The 20,570-nt window shown below is 41.7% G+C and overlaps 1 protein-coding gene across 3 annotated transcripts in view; it reads left to right on the forward strand.

The window, feature by feature from the left end:
- Positions 1–20,044, forward strand: part of LDLRAD4 (low density lipoprotein receptor class A domain containing 4) — a 168,309-nt gene extending 148,265 nt beyond the window's left edge. For 2 of the 3 annotated variants that reach the window (XM_056854690.1, XM_056854693.1), the window contains exons 2-4: positions 4,433–4,587; positions 16,772–16,825; positions 18,151–20,044. In XM_056854690.1, the coding sequence (XP_056710668.1) occupies positions 4,483–4,587; positions 16,772–16,825; positions 18,151–18,693 (702 nt within the window). In that variant the 5' untranslated portion in view covers positions 4,433–4,482 and the 3' untranslated portion in view covers positions 18,694–20,044. Of the gene's footprint in view, positions 1–140; positions 222–4,432; positions 4,588–16,771; positions 16,826–18,150 lie in introns of those variants that run through there. The other variant, XM_056854692.1, reaches the window with a different exon arrangement.
- The last annotated feature ends 526 nt before the right edge of the window (positions 20,045–20,570 follow it).

Raw genomic sequence — 20,570 nt, forward strand, 5'->3', positions numbered from 1 at the left:
GCCGAGGCCGGGCAGCCCGCGCCGGACGCGCCTTGGCGAGCGGAGGCTGCCTGGGGACGTTGCCCGGCGGCGGCGGCGGCGGCTGCGCGGGGCAGCCTGGTGATGCCCTGCGCGCTCCGGGCCTCCTTTCCCAGGGCAGGAGACGAGTATGTCCAGTGACCGGCTTAACAGCACCACAACCCTGAAGGATGCTCAGTTGAAAGACCTGGTCTTGGAAAGAGGTATCTACGCCCCCCCCCCATTCATTTATCCACGTCTTCTTGCATGTATAACCTCTTTTTAAATTTCTTTTTTTTTTTAGTTGCCGTTATTTTTGACTAATTTTCTCTTTCTCCCACGCACCTCAAATATAAATTAATTTTAGGGAAGTGCTATTTGGTCAGAGAGTTTAGGGTTCTCTCTCTCTGCAGTATATATTATTTTTAGTGAAATATTGTTTGGTCAGAGAGTGTAGGGTTCTCTCTCTTTCTCTGCAATATATATTATTTTTAGTGAAGAATTCTTTGTTCAGAGATTTTAGGGTTCTCTTTCTCTGAAATATATATTTTTAATGAAGTGCCCTTTGGTCAGAGTTCAGGGTAAGATGCATGGTCAAGATCTCTTAACGCTGGGGAGTTCTTTTGGTGACTTCAGTTGCCTTATCATACTTAACTCTCAGGACAGTGGAAGAGCTATAAAAGGATGGATTTCCTTCCCTTCCTCTTCAGTCCCTGAATGTGGGTGGAGAATATGTCTGTGTTATTAAAGCTGAGGTCAGAGCTAGGGGGTGATATTTATTCCAGACTGAATAGGGTGAAAGGATGTGGTAGACATGAGTACCCATATTTTTCTTTTCTTACATGGTTGTAAGGATGGAGATATGTGATTGTATGTTATAATAACAAGTGATGGTTAACCCACATCAGATGGTTAACCCACAAAGTAATGAAATACTTTGGTGCTTTTAATTTTTCTCTGTGTACTAAATACTTAAAAAAAAAATTTAAATTTCAGTTGTAATGAATCAGTGGACTAATATGCCTTCATTAGTACTGTGAACCTTATTCTTCTGCAGTATTATTTTGCCGTTATAAGGATTGTAGACTTTATGAAGGTGTGCGCTAAGGGAAAGTCACAAAGGAGGGGACTGCTTAAGTATTTATGTGATTGTGTAAAGTGCAGGTGAATGCCTTTGCGTAAAAATCCTCTTCCAATACCTAATAGAAATGTACCCAGTGCTGGGTTTTTGGAACGTAAGTGATTTCTCACCTGTTGTAGAGGCAAGGTGGTGCAAGAGAATGTGTGAAGGCAGCACAGAGTGACAAACAATACTGTGACTTAAGTTGTGACTTTGGAAACTGTGTACAATACATTTTTAACCTCCCTCCAGGCTATTTAATACTTTGCAAACAGAGAGTTATCTATCTGCTGAAAAAGAAAAACGATCCTTTGGTACCAATGTGTGGGGTCCTTGATTAAACTTAGAAGGTGATGTTTTTGGCAGATGCAGAACCAAAGCAACATGCCCTTCTAGCCACTATTCTAGGAAAGCTTAAATCTGTGTTAGTTATTTTGCACATTGCTTTTTCACAACTGCTGCTTAACGGATGCAATAATAAAATACGTTCAGACCAAATATATAGTTGTGTTATTGATGTGTAAAATAATTGGCATTGTGGTGTCCTGCAGTTGAGAAACTGTGCTTTTTAAACTCAAGAAAATCATAAGGCACAGATACAAAGGGTTTGCTCTGTACCCTGTGGTCACTACTTGACAGTAGAAGAAATACTAACACTTCGATTTTGAGTTTGGTGTTCCTAGTGAGAGCTGTAAGTGTGTGTGACTGGCCGCATTATAGCATTTGTACTTGGCCAATGATGGTGATAGTGAAGACGCAGCTACAAAAGTAGGGAAAAAAAACAATATGTACTGCAGATGCATATCGAGGAGTCTCTTTAATCTCCCACTCTGCAAATAACTTTTGTGGTCTGCAGTAAAATTATATGGTCATCTGTGCAATCTTGTCTATTCAGAGAAGTAGCAGTGTGTGGTAACGCATGTCTGTCCTGAAACTATTTTATTCTGCCACTAACCAACTAGCACATTTTCAGTACCTGTAGTGAGGAGGAAACTGGTTTTTTAAAAAAATGTTGGTTGGTTTGCAAACTAGTTGGAAATAGAATACTATGGAATAATATATATGTTTATTTTATTCTGCTTAAACTCTGCACCCCAGTTCAGGCGACATTTTGAGAGAATGAGTCAGAATATTTTTATATGTTAAACTTACCTGTTTTTAAAACTAGCTGAATTGTTGCAGTCTTATTTTCCCCTTTTCCTCCTGCTGCTGTAATGCTGACGATACCCATATGCCAGCCATTCTTTGTATATTATAGTACACTTTATGAGAGATTTTTTGTTAATTGAAAAGTCAGATATTTGATGAACATATTCTACATTTACGGTAGTTGTTTGCCATTACTATCTAAGTGTATTCAGTAAGAAGAACCAGAGGCATGCTTTGCTCAAAAAATGCCAAAATGTGAGCCACTAAAACCCAAAATAGTTACCATACATATTTCAAGTTTGGTTTCTATGCGCTACATAGGAAAAATTGAATGGGGGAAAAGTGTTTTCTCCTCCTTGCTCATACTTGTGCCTTGTTCTGTCATTGATGTATTTTTCTTCTAATTTGAATGGCTAAAGGTGTGATCCTTCAAGATTAATGATGTGACAAGTTTGTCCCAAAGTGCCGTAATTTTAATTGATGCATTAATTGAATCTGAGGCGTGTAAAGCAATTATCATGTCTTCCAAAAGGAAAACATTTGCAGTACCCTGGGGCATTTTCTTGAATCTTTAAGACACTTTATGGGCATCGTGACTTTGTAAAACCACAGTGAGTCTCATCTCCATGGTTTTATGGCAAATAACAACAACCCCTAAGGAAACTATCATTTCTGCAAATGCAGTCCTTATTCCCCCCCCCCCCTTTGCCTTTAAGGGAGTTTTGCATAGTCAGGATTCTCTTTTCCTCAAAGGAAACCTTCTGGTCATTATGTCCCCCTATATATTTTTCTGTTATGTTGTACTTTCACTGTGGGGGGGTGGTAGTAGCAAAAAATCCACTGTGGTGGTATTTTGAAAGACTACTTCATAATTTTTGCATCCTGTTGCTTAAAACAATTAGTCTAACATAGTTATAAGCATCATAATGCAGCTTCCTGTACTTGTAAGATTAGGGTTGTGTTGATGCTTTATATGCTGTAGAGGAGGTAGCAACCATTCATGACCCCTGCTGTGGTTGAACTCCTGTGGAGAAAGTGCCCATCTCTTTGCCTTATGCAAGGCTTCCAGCCAACACCGTACAGCATGTTGACATGACAAGATAGGAGTGGCCACCCATCCACCATATATCTATTCTAGCCCAGTTTTCTTCCTCCCTTTCGTAGTACAAAATGTTTGATCCAGTTGAAATAATAGGAGGATATCTTAGAGATACTATTTCATCACTTTCATTGGTGGTGGAAAGTGCCATCAAGTCTCAGACTACTTACAGTGACCCTGCAGAGTTTTCAAGGCAAAAGATGTTCAGAGGTGGTTTGCTGTTGCCTGCCTCTTTGTGGTGACCCCGGACTTCCTTGGTGGTCTCCCACCAAATACTAACCAGGGCTGACCCTGCTTAGCTTCCAAGATCTTACAAGATTGGGCTAGCCTGGGCCATCCAGGTCAGGCTAGCAATTTCATTACTCTTGAGGACTGTTTCCACAGAGGGTGTTAATGTTAGCTTCCTTTCCAGTGTGTTAACTGGATACTTTCTAAGGTGACTTACTGAAGGTAGACATACGATATCTCAAGTGTTTTAAAACAGCACAACTTGATTTATTGCTAGATGTTTGATTGTTTCGTTCTCCATAATACAAGGTATAGGTTTGGTAAAATGGTGTCTGGTAAATGACGTCTGGGTTGAATTTTATAATGTTCTGGTTAAAACCTTGAGAATAGAGGAACAGCCTTTTATAGATTCAGGGGGTGGATGGTCAAATGGGGAGCACCGTCATTTGGTCTCCTCTGTTTGTAGTGATGACTGCTTGTAAGTTTCATGTCTTTTTCATGCTTGTGGGGGCGGGTGTTGGACAAAAGGATAAAACCTGAAACGGGTGTCCAAAAATAGTTGTTTATTGATCCCCTGTCCAGTATGTTCTAACTTCTTTTAAAAAGCAATCCTCATCTATTACATTAGGGGGATAACATTCTTTGTTCCATAGAAATTTGTAATTACTAGTTTATGATGCAAGTTTTTGTAATGTATTGAGCATTTTACATGCAAAATCATATTTGTGGTGGTTCGAGGTTTCCTCTCTGTTTCCCCCCCCCACTATGATGCAGCCCTTCTTTCTTTTGACCTGATTCCTGAGTGACGTTTTCTTCCTTTCTTCCCCCCCCTCCCCCAGCGGAACTAGAGTTCGTTCAGATCATCATCATAATCGTGGTGATAACTGTTATGGTAGTGGTGATCATCTGCTTGTTGAACCATTACAAAGCATCAACACAATCCTTCATCAGTCGGCAGAGCCAAAATAGGAGGCAAGAGGAATCATTGCAACCAGTGAGTTGAAACCCTGTTCACCTTATCTGCGTTGTCTTAATGCATGTTGGTCTGTTGTGGCGATCCTGCTTACAATTGCTTATGGGTAAACGGTTGGTCTCAGAGAGCAAGAGGGTTAAAGTTCTGTGCTCGTGACTTCTGTTGGACCAAAATATGACCGCTTTAATCGAGTCTCTGCTCCTTGCTCATGGAGTTGGCCCAGCAAAACATATCACTATTTTGCATTTTTCTTCCAGGCAGCTGTGCCAGAAATATGAGGCATTTTATTTTTGTAGCGTTGCTCTTATTTTAAAGGCAGCACAGTTTTAAACTGTATCTGCATGGCTATTTTTAAGGACCCGGTTGTCTCATGTAAGGTACAAGAGAGCTTCTCTTACAGCTGTGACTGAAATTCTGAATAAAAAAAGTGTTAGTTGTATTTGTATCCTGCTTTTTTTCTAAGGAGTGTGGGCACTTTGGTTCATTCTTTTAATAACCCTGTGAGGTAGGTCAGACTGCAACAATGTACAAGGTCAGCCTATAAACATTTTGGCCAATTGGGGATTAGTACCTCAGTTTCCCTATTCCAAAACGTTATCTATTATACCACATGGCATCCATTATATGGCTATTGTAATGGATGCATCCATTTATTGATCAGAGACAGATGATAGTGGAGCTCCCCATATTTAAATCCAGAAGTGATGCTGTTTGGAAAGGCAGAGATCTTGAAGGATGTTGTGCTTCCCGCTTTTGATGGGGTTCAGCTGACCCTTCAGTAAAAAGTCTAGGGGTTATAGTGTAAAAATGCTTTCTTCCAACAGGGCTGATCTGGCCACCCGAAGCCACTTCTTCATCTAGACTAGACTACTGTAGTGCACTTTACTTAGGCCTACCCTCAAAGTCAACTCAGGGACTCCAGTTGGTGCAAAATGCCCCAGATCAGTTTTTATCAGGAGCTAGGTGGAGCAGGCATATGACTTCCATTCTGCTGTCACTCCCTTGGCTTCCCATCATATACCATGCTCAGTTCAAGATATTGGCTATCATATAGAAAGCCCTTCATGTCCTTGGTTCCTGATATTTGCAGAACTGCCTCTGTCCTTATGCTGTAGCATGACTTTGTTCATCTGAGCAGGGCCTTCTGCAGGTGAAAGGTAAAGGTCCCCTGTGCAAGCACCGGGTCATTCTTGACCCATGGGGTGACGTCGCATCCCGACGTTTACTATGCAGACTTTGTTTTACGGGGTGGTTTGCCAGTGCCTTCCCCAGTCATCTTCCCTTTACCCCCAGCAAGCTGGGTACTCACTTTACCGACCTCGGAAGGATGGAAGGCTGAGTCGACCTTGAGCCGGCTACCTGAAGCCGACTTCCATTGGGATCGAACTCTGCTCATGAGCAGAGCTTGGACTACAGAACTGCAGCTTACCCCTCTGCGCCATGGGGCTCTTCTGCAGGTACCCTCCTGCAAATGGGCAACATCAACAACTGCTGGTACATGTGCGTTCTCTCTTGTGCCCCCCCCCCACCCTATGGAATGGTCTACCTGTTGAGGTTTGGAAGGCTCCCACCTTCTTGGCTTGCTGCACGCTATGCAAAACTGAATTATTCAGGAGAGTTTTTTATACAGGTAATAGGGCTGTACTGTAATGAATTCAGAAAGATGCTTTAGTAAAGTGATAGGGGCTGTAGATTATACTACTGTGTATAGTATGTGCTGTCATTTATTGTACGTGTGCTCCTACTGTGTAATTTCTGTATCTTTTAATGCATCTTGTTTAAATGCTTATGTTTTGTTTCAGCTTACTTTCAGGTCTGGTTTTTTGTTTTTGTTTTAGATTTCTGCAATCTAAACCCTATTGCTTTATTGGATGCCCCATCCTTTTAATCGTATTGACTTAACACAGTGTAATTTGCCTTGAGTCTCACTTGGAAAGGCAGATATGAACAATGTGTTTACATTTCTTTTGGTAGCAAGTGCTTTCTTAATTTCAAGAGTTTTAATAGCTATTTCTCTTGTAAAAGATTCTGAATAGTTGCTTTCTGTTTGTTGCTGAATCTGGGCAGTTTCTCAGAATTGTTAGGCTTTTGTTGGAATTCTTAAAACTTTGCTTGGTGCTGTAATGTGTAAAAGCTTCTGCTGGTGAAAAATGAATGTTGTGATCCATTTCCCACAAATAAGACCAGTTGGAAACAAATTCTGACCTAAGTCTGGTGCTATGAATTGGCCTATGAAGGTCATCTATGCAAATATTAAGCTAACTATAAGAAGGAAGGGAAAAATACAACCGTCTTGCTATTTCTTGTTGGCCGTCTTGCCATTGTCAATGCCAAATGAAAAATATATATTAAGTGCTTCACCTCTTAGTTAAGGAAATCAAATAATGGGTTTTAAAAACTTCCTAGGTTCACTTCTCCCCCCCCCCCCATAAATATTATTTTCTTGGGGCAAATATACAAGCACCTGTATACATATGCCTGGTTTTTCTGCTTGAACAGGGGTTCCTGGGCACACATACATGGGTGATGTAGTGGGTATGCCTGTTGGGTGTGCTTTAAGGGTTTTCTGTAGTCATCACTGATGTATCTATGACAAATGTGATAGCTTTGTAAAGTACTGAACAACTCTCCATGGTAAACACTGGAGATGTTGTGGGTCACAGCTTTTATTTGGGCATGTTTTTGGCTCTTCTAGTTCAGGTAGGCTAATTATGGGGCCATCATTAGTGACAATGGGAGTGATCAAGTGCATGTTGACTAGCTGTCTGTTTCCTGCTTTAGGTCTAAGGCCTGGACACTGAATCATAAACTTCAAATGGCTAGTGCTTTGTATTGTTTGAAGTGAAAGCATAAGACAAATCAAGTTCCACCAAAAATAAACTGTAAAATAAGGTGTCTTTTTTTAAACAAAACAACAACAACCTTCATTTAAAATCTAATTTCATTTGGCTTTGTCCTTTTTTGAAAAGAGAAAGAACTGAGAAGGCCTGTTGGATTCTTTTAATTGGTGTTGATGACCGAGTACTCAGTTGTTGGGAAGAGTAATTATGGTGTAAGCATATCCTGATACCAGAATTAGAATGTTTGCTGACTAATAATGCCTAAAGGAAAGGCCTGTCACTTTTGCTTCATGACAATGGAGTCTTGCAGTTGAACGAAACATTTGTGTGATTTAAAATAATTGAAAGAAAACAATGGCCTCCTTCTGTCTTGATAATGATTTTAGTATACATGTATGAATGAGTAAAATCAGAATTTCCCTCCATTCTTTCTCTACCCCTCTGCTCTGCATGTTTTATGTTATCATTCTTGTTTGTCTGTAATGGAATCTTTGTTATGTTCTGCTTTGCATTTTCCCCATCAAATGACTTTGGGTTGCTCCATCAGTCCTGGTTTACCAATATAATTCTTGTTTGTTTAGTTGCAAAATACATCACTGTCTACAATGGGAAGACACAAGCTGCTCTTGAACCAGTTTGAACCCTGTCACCATACAAAGAGAGGAAGTGATATCTTTGTGAAAGCAACTGTTATTTCTTATATGACAGCAAGTTAGTTACCCTTCAGTTATGCCTGTCAAAGGCCACAGTCCTAAGGACACCTTCCTGGGAATAAGCTTAGTTGAATAACTCAGAAGTAGACCTGCTTATGCCGTGACCTGGATGGCCCAGGCTAGCCTGATCTCGTCAGATCTCAGAAGCTAAGCAGGGTCAGCCCTGGTTAGTATTTGGATGGGAGACCACCAAGGAATACCACGGTTGCTGTGCAGAGGAAGCACTGGAAAACCACCTCTGTTAGTCTTGCCATGACAACCCCAAAAAAGGGGTCGCCATAAGTCGGCTGCGACTTGAAGGCACTTTACACACACAAACCTGCTTATAATTACTCCTGAATATACCTTTTACCTGGTTTGCATCTATCTATGAAAAGGAGCACTCAAAGAAATTTCCTTCTGCTTCAGTGGTATCCTCTTTGTCCTGGGGTGGGAGGTGGATGAAGATCAAAGTATGGTTGCTTTGTCTTGTGCAAAACAGCTAGCTTGCACGTGGAAGAAACAGACAGTCGGGTTGGAAACACTTAAAATGTATTTGAATATAGAAGAAACAGGTCCAGTTTCTGTTGGCATGCTCCATTTCAGCCTGCAGCTATGGGGTTTGAGTTCTATACAAAAAAAAAAAATCCCTTCACATCGAAAGCTATCCTTTTTTAAAGAAATACCATAGCCAGTCCCTCTGCCTGTAAGAGGAAAGATTCAAATGAGCGATTCCCCATCTGGAGTCTGAAATGTTACAGGCCAGGAAGAACAGTGCCTCTACCTACCTACAAGGGAATCCATTGGGAGGGAAATTATTGCATCCCCTCTTCTATGCCTGCAAATGCCCCCCATATATGCTCCATTACTGAGACAGAAAGATACACAAATGCCTGCTTTGCCAGCGGCTTCGTACAGCTACTCCAAAGATTTCTGTACAGCGTTACCTCTTGTAAAAAAAATTGGGGGGGGGGGCGGGTCTTGTGCTTTGTAGCTGCAAATTTTGGTTACTGCTTTCAGCATCTGCCAAACCCAACCATTCCTGAAGTAACTAAATCACTGTTTTGTCTGCCCTGTGGATGGAAGTGTGCCATGAGCTTAGGTAGACAGGAATGTGAGAGGCTTAGAATAATAGAGGTTATGCTGTAGGAGAACAGAGCACCTGTATTGTTTAAGCAGTTCTCCATCATGGCCTTCGGTGATACTTTTTGTGAAGCACAGTGTTTAAATCTGTTAACGGATTACAAAAAGTGTAATTAGCATAATATAAATGCTTTTTTCCTGATAGCTAATCTAAGGAAGTGGATAAATGTGATGCTGAATCTCCTGAAACTGCCAGTACGGTGTCTTAGCCCAAGAGGAAATAACTAAAGTGCAGTACAATCGGTATTGGATTCCCTTTTATTTTTGGTGCTCCCGACTTTGCAAGAAATGCTACAGCCCAGTGCAGGAAAACAGTGGCAGAAGCGCGGCTTTATTTTTAAAGTTTATGGAAACAACCGATCCAGGATAACAAATAACCTACCAGATCCAAACAGGGAAATGGCCATTTAAAAATAAGATCTACAGAGGTTAGTTTGGTGATGCAAAATTTGAAGTTTAGGTGAAACACTACATTTAGGTGATTGTTATATTGCCTGTTCCTTTTTAAAGTGCTATAACAAATAATGAAATTTCCTGACGAGTTTGGAGGTAACATGAGTGTGCTTCCTTTCTACACACATTAATCCAGTGCTTCTCAAACCGTTATGGGTGACGTAGTGGGTATGTCTGTTGGGTGTAGTTTAAGGGTTTGCTGTTGTCATCACCGATGTACCTATGACAACTGTGATAGCTTTGTAAAGTACTGTTCGGCTCTTATTTCTTCTGAACTTACTCTGCCTTTTGAACACTCCACTTTAGAGCCTCAGCCTGGGGCTTGGCTTGTGCCCAGCTTCCACTGGCAAGGGTCCAGGAGGCGATATCAGGAGACTAAGCTTATTGTGTTCCATGCCATTGCCTGCTGGAGGAAGGTGAGCCCTCGCAGATTGGCAGCACCTCAAGCGGGGGCATGGCTTGAGGCTGGCCATCAGCAGGACAGTATAGGCATACCTCTTTCACCACTGGCTGACTGGGAGTGAGCTAAGCCTCTGGGAATAAAAGAATGAAGAGGAGGAGGAGGTTTTTGTATGCTGACTTTCTCTACCACTTAAGGAAGAATCAAACCTGCTTACAATCAGCTTCCCTTCCCCCTCCCCATAACAGACACCCTGTGAGGTAGGTGAGGCTGAGAGAGTGTGACTAGCCCAAGGTCACCCAGCTGGCTTCATGTGTAGGAGTGGGGGAAACAAATCCAGTTCATCAGATCAGAGTCCACCGCTCTTAACCACTACACCATGGTGGCTGGCTGGCTGAGGCGGGAATGTGGCATCTTCCCCACACACACTTTTCTTTTTCCCACTGCTGGGTGCGGGGAAGGCTCAGAGCCTGAATCTTGAGTACCATCTGGTAGTGATTCACAGCCCACAGTTAAAACACAACTTTACACTGTTTTATAGCAGTGTAGTTATTTAAGAAAACTGGCAGACATTTTACAGCCCCCAGCTTGTCAGCTCTGTTTTCTATTCTCTCTCCCCCCCCCCCCCCGGTAATATTCCAGAAAAAAATATTTTGGGGAATTTTCGTGTTCTGATAAAAGCACTGTTCTCTCTAAAATCTTGACGCATTGCACAGTAGCTCATGGGAAAGTCTCTTGTGGCTATCTGCAATCTTTTGTCATCTTCACAGTGAGTGAGAACTATTCCAGGTGATTATTTATTCAGTGCATGTTTGTCCTTCTCTTTTTCTGAAGAGCTCAGGGATCACACTAGATTTTCCCTGCTTCCCTTTCTGTCCTCACAGTAACTCTGTGAGGAAAGTCAACTGGCCAAAGGTCACCCAGTAATTTTCATGGCAAGCAGGGATTTAAACCCAGGTCTCCCCAAGTCCTTCCAGCGTGCTAATCACTCCAACTCATTGGCTCTCACTGGATTAGCATAGAAGCTTTCATAAACCGGAGGAGAGTTGTTTCTGTTTCACCTATAAAGCTGTGAATGTGGGCTGGCAGATGAGGGAAAAATATTGTGGGCTAGTGACCTTTGTGGAATTGTTTGCAAGGAAGGCTGACTTTGAAAAGTTTTCTTTGTCCGGTTGCGCTTAGTAACTATAAATGCAAATAAAATTACACATTTTACAGTGATAGTATGTATTTGGAATGTCAGATGGATTTAAGGTGTGCCTTAAAGTGTTTGTTTTAATAATTACTCTTGCTTTTTTTATGGTGTAAGGTGAATATTTGTCCTTTGTCTACTCAGTAAGATAAAATGCAGGCGGGTTAAACACGTAAAAGCTTTAAAACCAAGTGATCATCAAATAAGCGGAAAAACTGTCAGAAAAAAGGCTTTCTATTTGTTTCCACTGGCTTAACACTATATCTTTTGTACTAGGCATTCCTTATCTTTCTGAGCAACTGCATTATTTTGTCAGGTATGACTTTAAGGGGTGCATGAGCACAGTTGGAAAAATAGCCGTTCTCTTTTTAGCAGTGTTTGCACCATATTGTTGCTTGTATTACTCTGTGAAGGGGGATTTTTTGATATAATTAAAGAATAGATTGGTCAGTCCTGCTCTCTCTTCCCACCTGAAAAGGAGAACTGGAACATAACAAGGAGGAAAGCACAAAACTGGAATGCAGGGGCAATACTTATCACTTTCCCCAGAATCAAATATGTCTGACCTTTTACTGCCACCTAGAGACAACATTTAAAAAAAGACAAACCTCTTTAATTGTGAATGGAATGGGACTTATTAAGAAAACAGAGGAGAGAGATAGCTGGTGTTTTCTTTTAGCAAAAAAGGGAGGGTTTTTCCTTTACATGTTTTTTGTAATGAAAACATAACACACCATTGCCAAATTGTGTTCTGTCAGTGGAGTTATTTTCCACATGATCTTTTGAGATAAAGGAGAACTTTGCAACCTTGTGGCTTCTTGCTTCCTTTCCTGTGCCTGAAGCATTTCTGCAAGATTGCTTCTTCTTGTCTTTTGAACAGGTTATGAATCTGTAAAAATGTCTTTTCTTTGATATTGAAGAAAGTGGTATGATTGCTTTCATACGTGACCCTTAAACTGCCTTTGTGCTGATGTGCATGTGTTAAACATGCAGTCACATGAAAACATGAAGCTAGCTTATACTGAATCAGAGGGGGTTACCGCACTTTGTATTCCCAGCGATGTATTAAGGGTTTGAAAATGTTATAAAAAACATCGCTTTAAAAGGGGTTTTGGATACCACGGCTTATAAATGGTTGGAAGACGTCTTCACAGCTACAGGGGCCAAACAAAGTGCAAACAGTATTTTTTATAACATTTTCAAACTCTTAATACATCGCTGGGAATACAAGTGTGGTAACCCCCAGACCCTTGGGTCCATCAAGGTCAATATTGTCTACTCAGACCAGCAGGGGCTCTCCAGGGTCTCAGGCAGAGACATATACATCACCTACCTGCCTAGTCCCTTTAACTGGAGATGCTGGGGATTGAACCTGGGACCTTCTGCATGCCAAGCAGATGTTCTACCCCTGAGCTACAGCTCCTCCCCTTGTCAGTTTTAAAAAACATTTGTATTAGGTCTTTAAGTTCAATGAAGGCCATGCAGGAAGGGAATTTTTGTCCTCTGTGAGCAGATACTACTTATACAGACTAAAACTGTGTGATTAACATTAGTAGAAAAGAGCAAGAGTCCTTAAAGACTAACAACAATATTTTCTGGCAGGGTATGAGCTTTCATGAGCCACAGCTCACTTCTTCAGTTTTAGTCTGTATTAACCACACATTTTTGATCATCTACTAACTGTTAGGAAATGTCACTATTAGCAGCAGTAGCATGGATCACCTGATTTCCCCTTTTCCAGGACCATGGGCATGTGGCGAAACACCATTGCCTCTCTTCTGTTTCTCCCCCCTGGAACCCCCCCCCCAGGAAAAAAAATCTCTAGCAAGGAGTTCATTTTACCTAGGGATAATTATTTATCATTTCTAGGATCTTAGGTAGAAGCAGTGACCGTGACCTTGGACAGATCTTGGATAATGAGCAATCATATGTCTGGCCCTGGGATTCCCTGCCTATGTAAACCAACCCAAAGTGAAAATGTTAATTTGGGATAATCTCAAATGAACGCCTCCTGTATCCTTTGTGATATAAAGAATGCTCAAGATGTAGTTTCCTTTTAGGGACGTAGTCTCCATGGTTTAAAATTCAAATGGTTAAAGGGTTTTGTATTCTCATATTACTTGATTGGTTGATCGTTAAAAATAAAGCAGAGAATAGTATAGTAGAAATAATGATCGAGAGAGAGAAACAAGGGGGCAGAGGGTTATAGAGAGAAAGGACTACAATACAATACAATCTTTATCATAGCTGATTTTTATTGAAGCAGTTTTGAGTTTCCACGGAAACTAGATCAAAAAGCCCTTTTGCTTGACAGCTGGTATATTGTATGCAGTTTTCATATGCTTGCCATCAGATTAAAACCTGCAACTGCTAGTTTTACAAACCATCTTCTAGTGCTTTCAAAAGCCTTTTAGTTTGAGTACTTTTAGAAGTAGGTAAGAATAAAGAAACAACTCCTAAATGTTCTCTTTGACAAGTGACAGACTGGCTTATAAGTGAGGACATTTTTTGAGAGTGTGTAACGTAGTCTAGCAGCACAGCCCACAGTTTGTACTTGATGCTTTAGGATTGAACTGGTTTGGACTGCAATGTCCTTCATACTTGAAAATAAATTCCATGGAATAAAGTGTATATGTTGCATAATGTCTTATCGGGAAGGACGATGCATGTACATTAGATACATGTTACCATGAATAGGACCTACTAAATAGCCTGAGCGTAAGAGGGGGAACGCTTAGTTCTACCATCTGTCTTTCCTGAGAGCTTCTGTTTTATGTTTTTTTACTTGTCTTAAGGAACAACCAAATCTGGACTGACCAATTCAATGACAGTAAATGGGGAGGCGCCCCTGTAAACTTGGGATGAACATGGAGAATCTGAATAGAATGAAATAGGATAGAGTGTTCAGGGGAATTAATAGACAAGTGCAGGAGCAGCTATCACATCACCCCCGCATTTGCTGCTTCCCCACTCCCCCTACTCTAAATCTTTAATTCCTTCTCCCTCCTGCCACCCCCTTTCTTACTCACTTCCATGCCTATCACTTTTTCTTTCTGCCCCCCCCACACCCATCACTCTCTTTCCATCCCATCACTCTTTTTCTCTCTTTCTGACCCCCCCCATTGTCATCCGGGCCTACCACCTGCTTCCTCCCCCCACCCTCCACAGCAGCAGTGGCTCTCCTGAAATCACAACAGATCTCCTAACTACAGAGATCATTTCCCCTTAGTGTTGCCAGCTCCAGGTTGGAAAATTCCTGGAGATTTGGGGGGATAGAGCCTTTGAAGAGTGAAGCAACCTCAGCAGGGTATAATGCTATAGAGTCCACCCTACAAAACAGCCATTTTCTCCAGGGGAACTGATCTCTGTCTCTGGAGAACAGTTGTAATGCTGGGTGATCTCCAGCCATCACCTGGAGGATGGCAATGCCAGTTCCTCTGGATGAAATGGCTGCTTTGGAGGGCAGAGTCTATGGTATACCTTTCTGAGGTCCCTCCCCTCCTCAAACTGCACCCTCCCCAGGCTCCAACCCTCAAATCTCCAGGAATTGCCCAACCTGGAGCTGGCAACACAATGTCCTTCCCACCCAACAGCCAACCTACCTTTTCTGCCCCTCTGTCTTAAGCTTTCCATCTCATCCCCCCCACTGCAGCTGCTATTATGGAACACCACAGTCTTTCTCCACAGTGTGGACCAAAGCAGCTTACATTAGTCTCCTCTCCTCCTCTTTATCCACACAACAACCCTGTGAGGTAAGTTAGGTCAAAAGTATGTGACTGGTCCATAGCCACCCAGTGGGCTTACACAGCAAAAAGGGGATTCGAACCTGGCTCTCACAGATACTGCTCTGAAACTCTAACTGCTTCACCACGCTGGCTTTCATAGAGTGGCTGCTGTTGAACATTAGCCTAGTTGAGTCATGCTAATTAGGTGGCATCAAGTCACCCAGAGGTTGCCGGCAGGCCTAGGTTTACCAACCTCCAGGTGGGACCTGGAGATCTCCCAGAATCACAACTGAACTCCATATGACAGAGGTCTGTCTCCCTGGAGAAAATGGCTGCTTTGGAGGGTGGGCTCTATGGCATTATATCCTGCTGGGGCCACTTCCCTCCCCAAACCCTGCCCTTCTCAGACTTCACCACCGAATCTCCAGGAATTTCCCAACCTGGAGCTGGCAACCCTAGCCAGGCCTGACCCAAAGGTGCCCTCCTTCATAAGCCTGGAAAGGGCTCCCCCCCTTGTTTTTACTGACTGAACCAAACCTTGGAATGCTGTGGTTGCCTAGCAACGGCCACTGAGCAAATCTGTTGCTTAAAGCTACAGGCACTCCTTTTATTATTTTCAGCTTTTTAAAACTCCCCAATTTTTAAATTTAGATTTCAGATTTTTCTGCAAACCTGGGGCCCTTTTCAGGTTTGTAAAAGATCCGTCTTGCCCGTTTACAGTTCTAGTCACCAGATTTAAGTATGCAAAGATTTGCTGACTTCGCTATTAGAATATAAGCTATCTGGATTGAGGAATTGGCACACTCAAGAAGACAAAATAATACAGTAATGGGAGAGTAATTCCAAATAGTCTAAAAGAGAGGAAGTATTATGTTGGGGAGGTGATGGACTGGGGTAGTCTTCGGCCTTTTATGCATGGCTGTTTCCCTCGTGGTCACCCCTCCGACTTTGAGTCAACTTGGTTTTGATTATGCATGCAGTTTCCGACTGTCAGAGGTCACCTCCCCCCCCCCACACTTTCAAATCTGAAAACGCGGTCAAAACACAGGGAAATGCAGGGGGAGAGGGAGGCAGCCTCTGATGGTAGGAAACGGAATGCATAATCAAGACAAAGACCTGAAGTTGTCAGAGGGTGACTGCGAGAGAAACAGCCATGAATAAAAGGCCTTGGCCTGATCGGAGAATGGCAATTTGGAGGTCAATTCAAACTTTGATTAGATTATTAGGATGGCAGTTCTAAGAAACATTTTCTGCTGCATATAGTTGTGTGGGGAAGTTTGATGGCCAGATTAATGGGAAAGGCCATTGTTTCTGTCCTGGTAATGGCCAAAAACCTTGTACACTGGCCTGGTGTGGCATGCAGAAAGGAGCTGGTTCTGGCATCAAAATGGGGCAGAGAAGGTGGGAGAAGAAAAAAATGAATAAAGAGGAGGCATGATAGCAACATATGGCAGGCCCAGTCCTAAACACACTTACTTACTAGATGAGGCCCATTGATTTAAATGGGATTCAAATCAGTACAGCTAGCATGGTAGCAATTAAAGTAGTACAAAATACCTCCTGAATGCCAGATTACAAATAGTGCATAGATGCTAGGAGGCGGCATAGAAATAACCTTAATTAATCAATCAGTTAATTAATGCTAGAGCAATAATGAACTGGAATAGTGAATATGAACACCGGCTATACATCTAGAAAACTAACCTCTCGCAATCCTTGTTCAGAAATTAAACATTTTCTCATTTTATCTCCTGTATTAGGAAGGGTGTTTGTGGCCTTCAGACCGCTCTTCTACACGTCCAGGAGCTTCAGAGGTAAGTTTTCACTCACATTTCCAGTGGCCTGTTCATATAGCATAACGTGCCCCTCATGAACATGAAGGTTGGTTTTTGTATGCCGACTTTCTCCACCACTTAAGGAAGACTAAAACCGGCTTACCGTCACCTTCCCTTCCGCTCCCCACAACAGACACCTCGTGAAGTAGGTGGAGCTGAGAGTGTGTGACTGGCCCATGCTGGCTCTCATGCTGTTGTTCATTGACAAATGGGGCTGTAGCTTCGATAAATGAAATTGACAGAAAGTATCTTCAAATATGTCTTTACCTGAACTGAATGTTAAAATAATCAGTGGGATCTTTGGGAATGGTTTTTTTAAAAAAACTCCTGCTGTGCAAATGACAGTATATTGTAGTGGGAATTGAGAAGTCTCCCTGGTGTACTGAGTCCAGGATCTTTTTGTGTTTTTGTTATTGGGTGGTTCTGAGAAAGATTATTTAACAGATCATGTTTGGGGGGCTAGAAATTTCCTACTGTTCTGAAATTCATTTGATTTGGTTTTTTTAAAAATAAGGATGTAAAAGGCATCTTTAATGATTAAGCAAGGTTGGTATTTTTTATGTTTTCGATTATAATTCATTTGTTGAAAGAAAAGCCAGTGGTTCTTCTAAGATTCTTCCTCTGCTTAATTTGTTCTGTCACTATAACTCTCCTGCTCTTGCTTTAAATGATTAGGTCAGGGGTGGGGAACCTTTTTTCTGCCAAGGGCCATTTGGATATTTTTAACATCATTCGTGGGCCACACAAAATTATCAACTTTAAAATTAGCCTGCTATATTCGGTCAAAAATTTAGCCAAGAGGCACGACTGGAGACGGCTCCAAGTGTCTGCCATGTTTCTCCACTGCCCAGGTGGGAAAGGGTTAACACAGTTTCTTGGGCGGTCCTAGCAGCTCCATAGCTAATGACTCTTCTGCAAGGGGGAAAGAAGGTTCCTTTTCTCAGCAAAACAAACATCCGCCTTGAACAGAGGCTATTGCTGTCCGTGGGAGGGGGTGGATCACTAGTCTTAGATCCTTCTGAGCTAGAGATCTGCCAGGACCCACAAAGGGCCAAACAAAATGATTTCGCAGGCCTTATACGGCCCCCGGGCCTGACGTTCCCCACCACTGGATTAGGTTATGCAGTGCCTCTTAAGAACATTTTCCTTAAAAAAAAAAAAAAACTACTCCAAGACACTGCTGCCTGTATTTATTATCAGGGTGCATGTTTTTGTGTTGCTCTGTGGATTACCTTTGTTCCACATATTAACTTGCTTAGGTTAGACTTTATGGGTGAAATAATAGTTTCTCCTTCACATTACAGATCATGTACGCCCCACGGTCCAGAGACAGGTTTACTGCTCCATCCTTTATGCAGAGGGAACATTTCAGTCGCTTCCAGCCAACTTATCCATACATGCAGCATGAGATTGATCTGCCTCCTACCATCTCCCTCTCTGATGGTGAAGAGCCACCGCCATACCAAGGGCCATGCATGCTGCAGCTTCGGGACCCAGAGCAACAGATGGAACTCAACCGAGAATCTGTCAGGGCACCACCCAATCGGACTATATTTGACAGCGACTTGATAGACATTTCAATGTACAATGGGGGCCCCTGCCCACCAAGCAGCAATTCGGGCATAAGTGCAACCAATTATAGCAGTAATGGAAGGATGGAAGGACCACCCCCGACTTACAGTGAGGTCATGGGGCATTATCCCGGTTCCTCTTTTTTCCATCACCAGCAAAGCAATGCGCCTCCTTCGTCGCAGAGGGGAAGCAGACTTCAGTCTCAGCAGAACAATTCAGAGAGCACAATAGTCCCTGTTAAAGGCAAAGACAGGAAACCAGGAAACCTTGTCTAGGTTTCTTTTCTATGTGCACTTGAAGAGAGACGGGAGAATCAAATGGGAGCATGATGGAATTTCCAGTGCTCCTGTGCACAATATTGTTAAGTTTCATGTAATACAGTTTAGTAAAACCAAACGTTCAAAACTGTTTTTAGTTTCTGATTCCTGTCGGGAGAATTGCATGAAAAGTGGTTTAAAATAATTGCAACCTTCCATTCAGTTTGGCCACAAACAGTGTTTTTGGGAAAATATATTTTTTTTAATAAACTATTTGAATTATTTAATTCTAAGAGGTAACTTAGCACAGAAATATGGCTTGTACAGCCTGTTTTATATTACGCAAATGGCTGAAAGAAGGCAAGAAAGCGTTACTAGCTAAATGGGGGCAAAATTGGCCAGTTTGCTTTCCCTTCCCCATCCGTGAGTGTGGAATTTTTTATGATTCAGCATTTCTGTTTTGTGTGCCAAGGTATAAAGTTTTAAAAACCCACAAAAACTAGATGAATTCAAGGAGTTAATTTGTGTTGTGATATAAGTGTGTTAAATTTGCACTATCTTTTAATGTTTTAAAAATATATATATGAGGGAGCTGTTTAACATTAAGTTCTTCTATATGTTGTCTTTTCACCTGTGGAATGACGATTCCTGAGCAACCCTCTTCAGGACTTTGCCCAGCCCTCTATTAATACTCATCAGTATGAGACTATTGAATTTAATCTAATATCTACTATTTTACATAAAAATTAAGTAAATGTCAAAGGACTTTAACATGTTACCTTTGCAATAATTTTCATTCAACTAGTAGTGCGTCAGCAAGATGGATTGGAGTTATGGCTGGAAGAAAGGAAATGTGATATTATGGAAGTTCACCTCCTTCAGGTGGTTTTAGCTATAAGCCATTTGTTTAAGTAGAAGCAAATGGAAATGCTGGACACATTTACTTTTTTTGTAATTATAACAAACTTCTACTGCTTGTTTCCTTTCTCTTTTTTTAACAATGCCGTGTCAGCAGATTTTTATCTCCACTGTAGCCCATAATATATTCAGTCACATTACATCCTACAATAAATGGTATTAAAATGCAAGGTGGGTTTTTCCTGTTAAATTAACACTTCTGTTGTGCTTTTATAGAATTGCTTGTCTCTTAGTGCTGAGGATCTATCGCTCAAGTGGATGGATCTCTTCAAGTCCTCTCTTCATTTTACGTTGTTTCTTCAACTGGGTAGACATTGCTAATGGGCTCTATGGAGCCTGTACTATTAGAATATTACTGTGAATTGTCTGGGAAAATCAGTTGATCAGGTTGGAATTGGCATAGCCCTATCTTTATGCATTGACCTGAATTGGTTGTTATCAAAATCAGCAAGCAATCATGTAAATGTTTTGGAATCGGGCACTATCTTATTTCATATTGGCTTGCTTTTAGGCTGTGATTTCAACATGTTGTAGTCCTACAAAATCCCAGTGAATTTGTTCTGTAGTATGACATTTGAGGATCACTGGCCATTAATTTCAGTGCTTGCTATCTGTATTGCAGCGAATGCAAACATTTGGAAGGCAATTTGAAGGAGAGTGGTTGTGAAATCAAGAGCATGCTAAAAGCACAACAGGCACCTAAAATGCAATTAGTCAATGGACTTTAAAAGACAGCAGAGAATCTCTAGAGTCTTAATTTTGATATTCCACAGAGAATTGTAGTTGCATAGTAGGGGTTTCTTTTAGGAGTCTCCCTTTTCTACGGTCTTAATCATAGCATTTTGCTAATCAAAACAGTGACAAGTACACCAACTGCACTATACAAATGTACTGTACTGTAGCGCTTGTTCTGTTTGCTGAAGCTTGGAGCTCTGTAGGACTTCCACATATTAAAGTAACTTAGACTGAAGCCTGAT

The sequence above is a fragment of the Euleptes europaea genome, chromosome 8 (genome assembly GCF_029931775.1).
Source record: "Euleptes europaea isolate rEulEur1 chromosome 8, rEulEur1.hap1, whole genome shotgun sequence".
NCBI classification, from domain to species: domain Eukaryota; kingdom Metazoa; phylum Chordata; class Lepidosauria; order Squamata; family Sphaerodactylidae; genus Euleptes; species Euleptes europaea.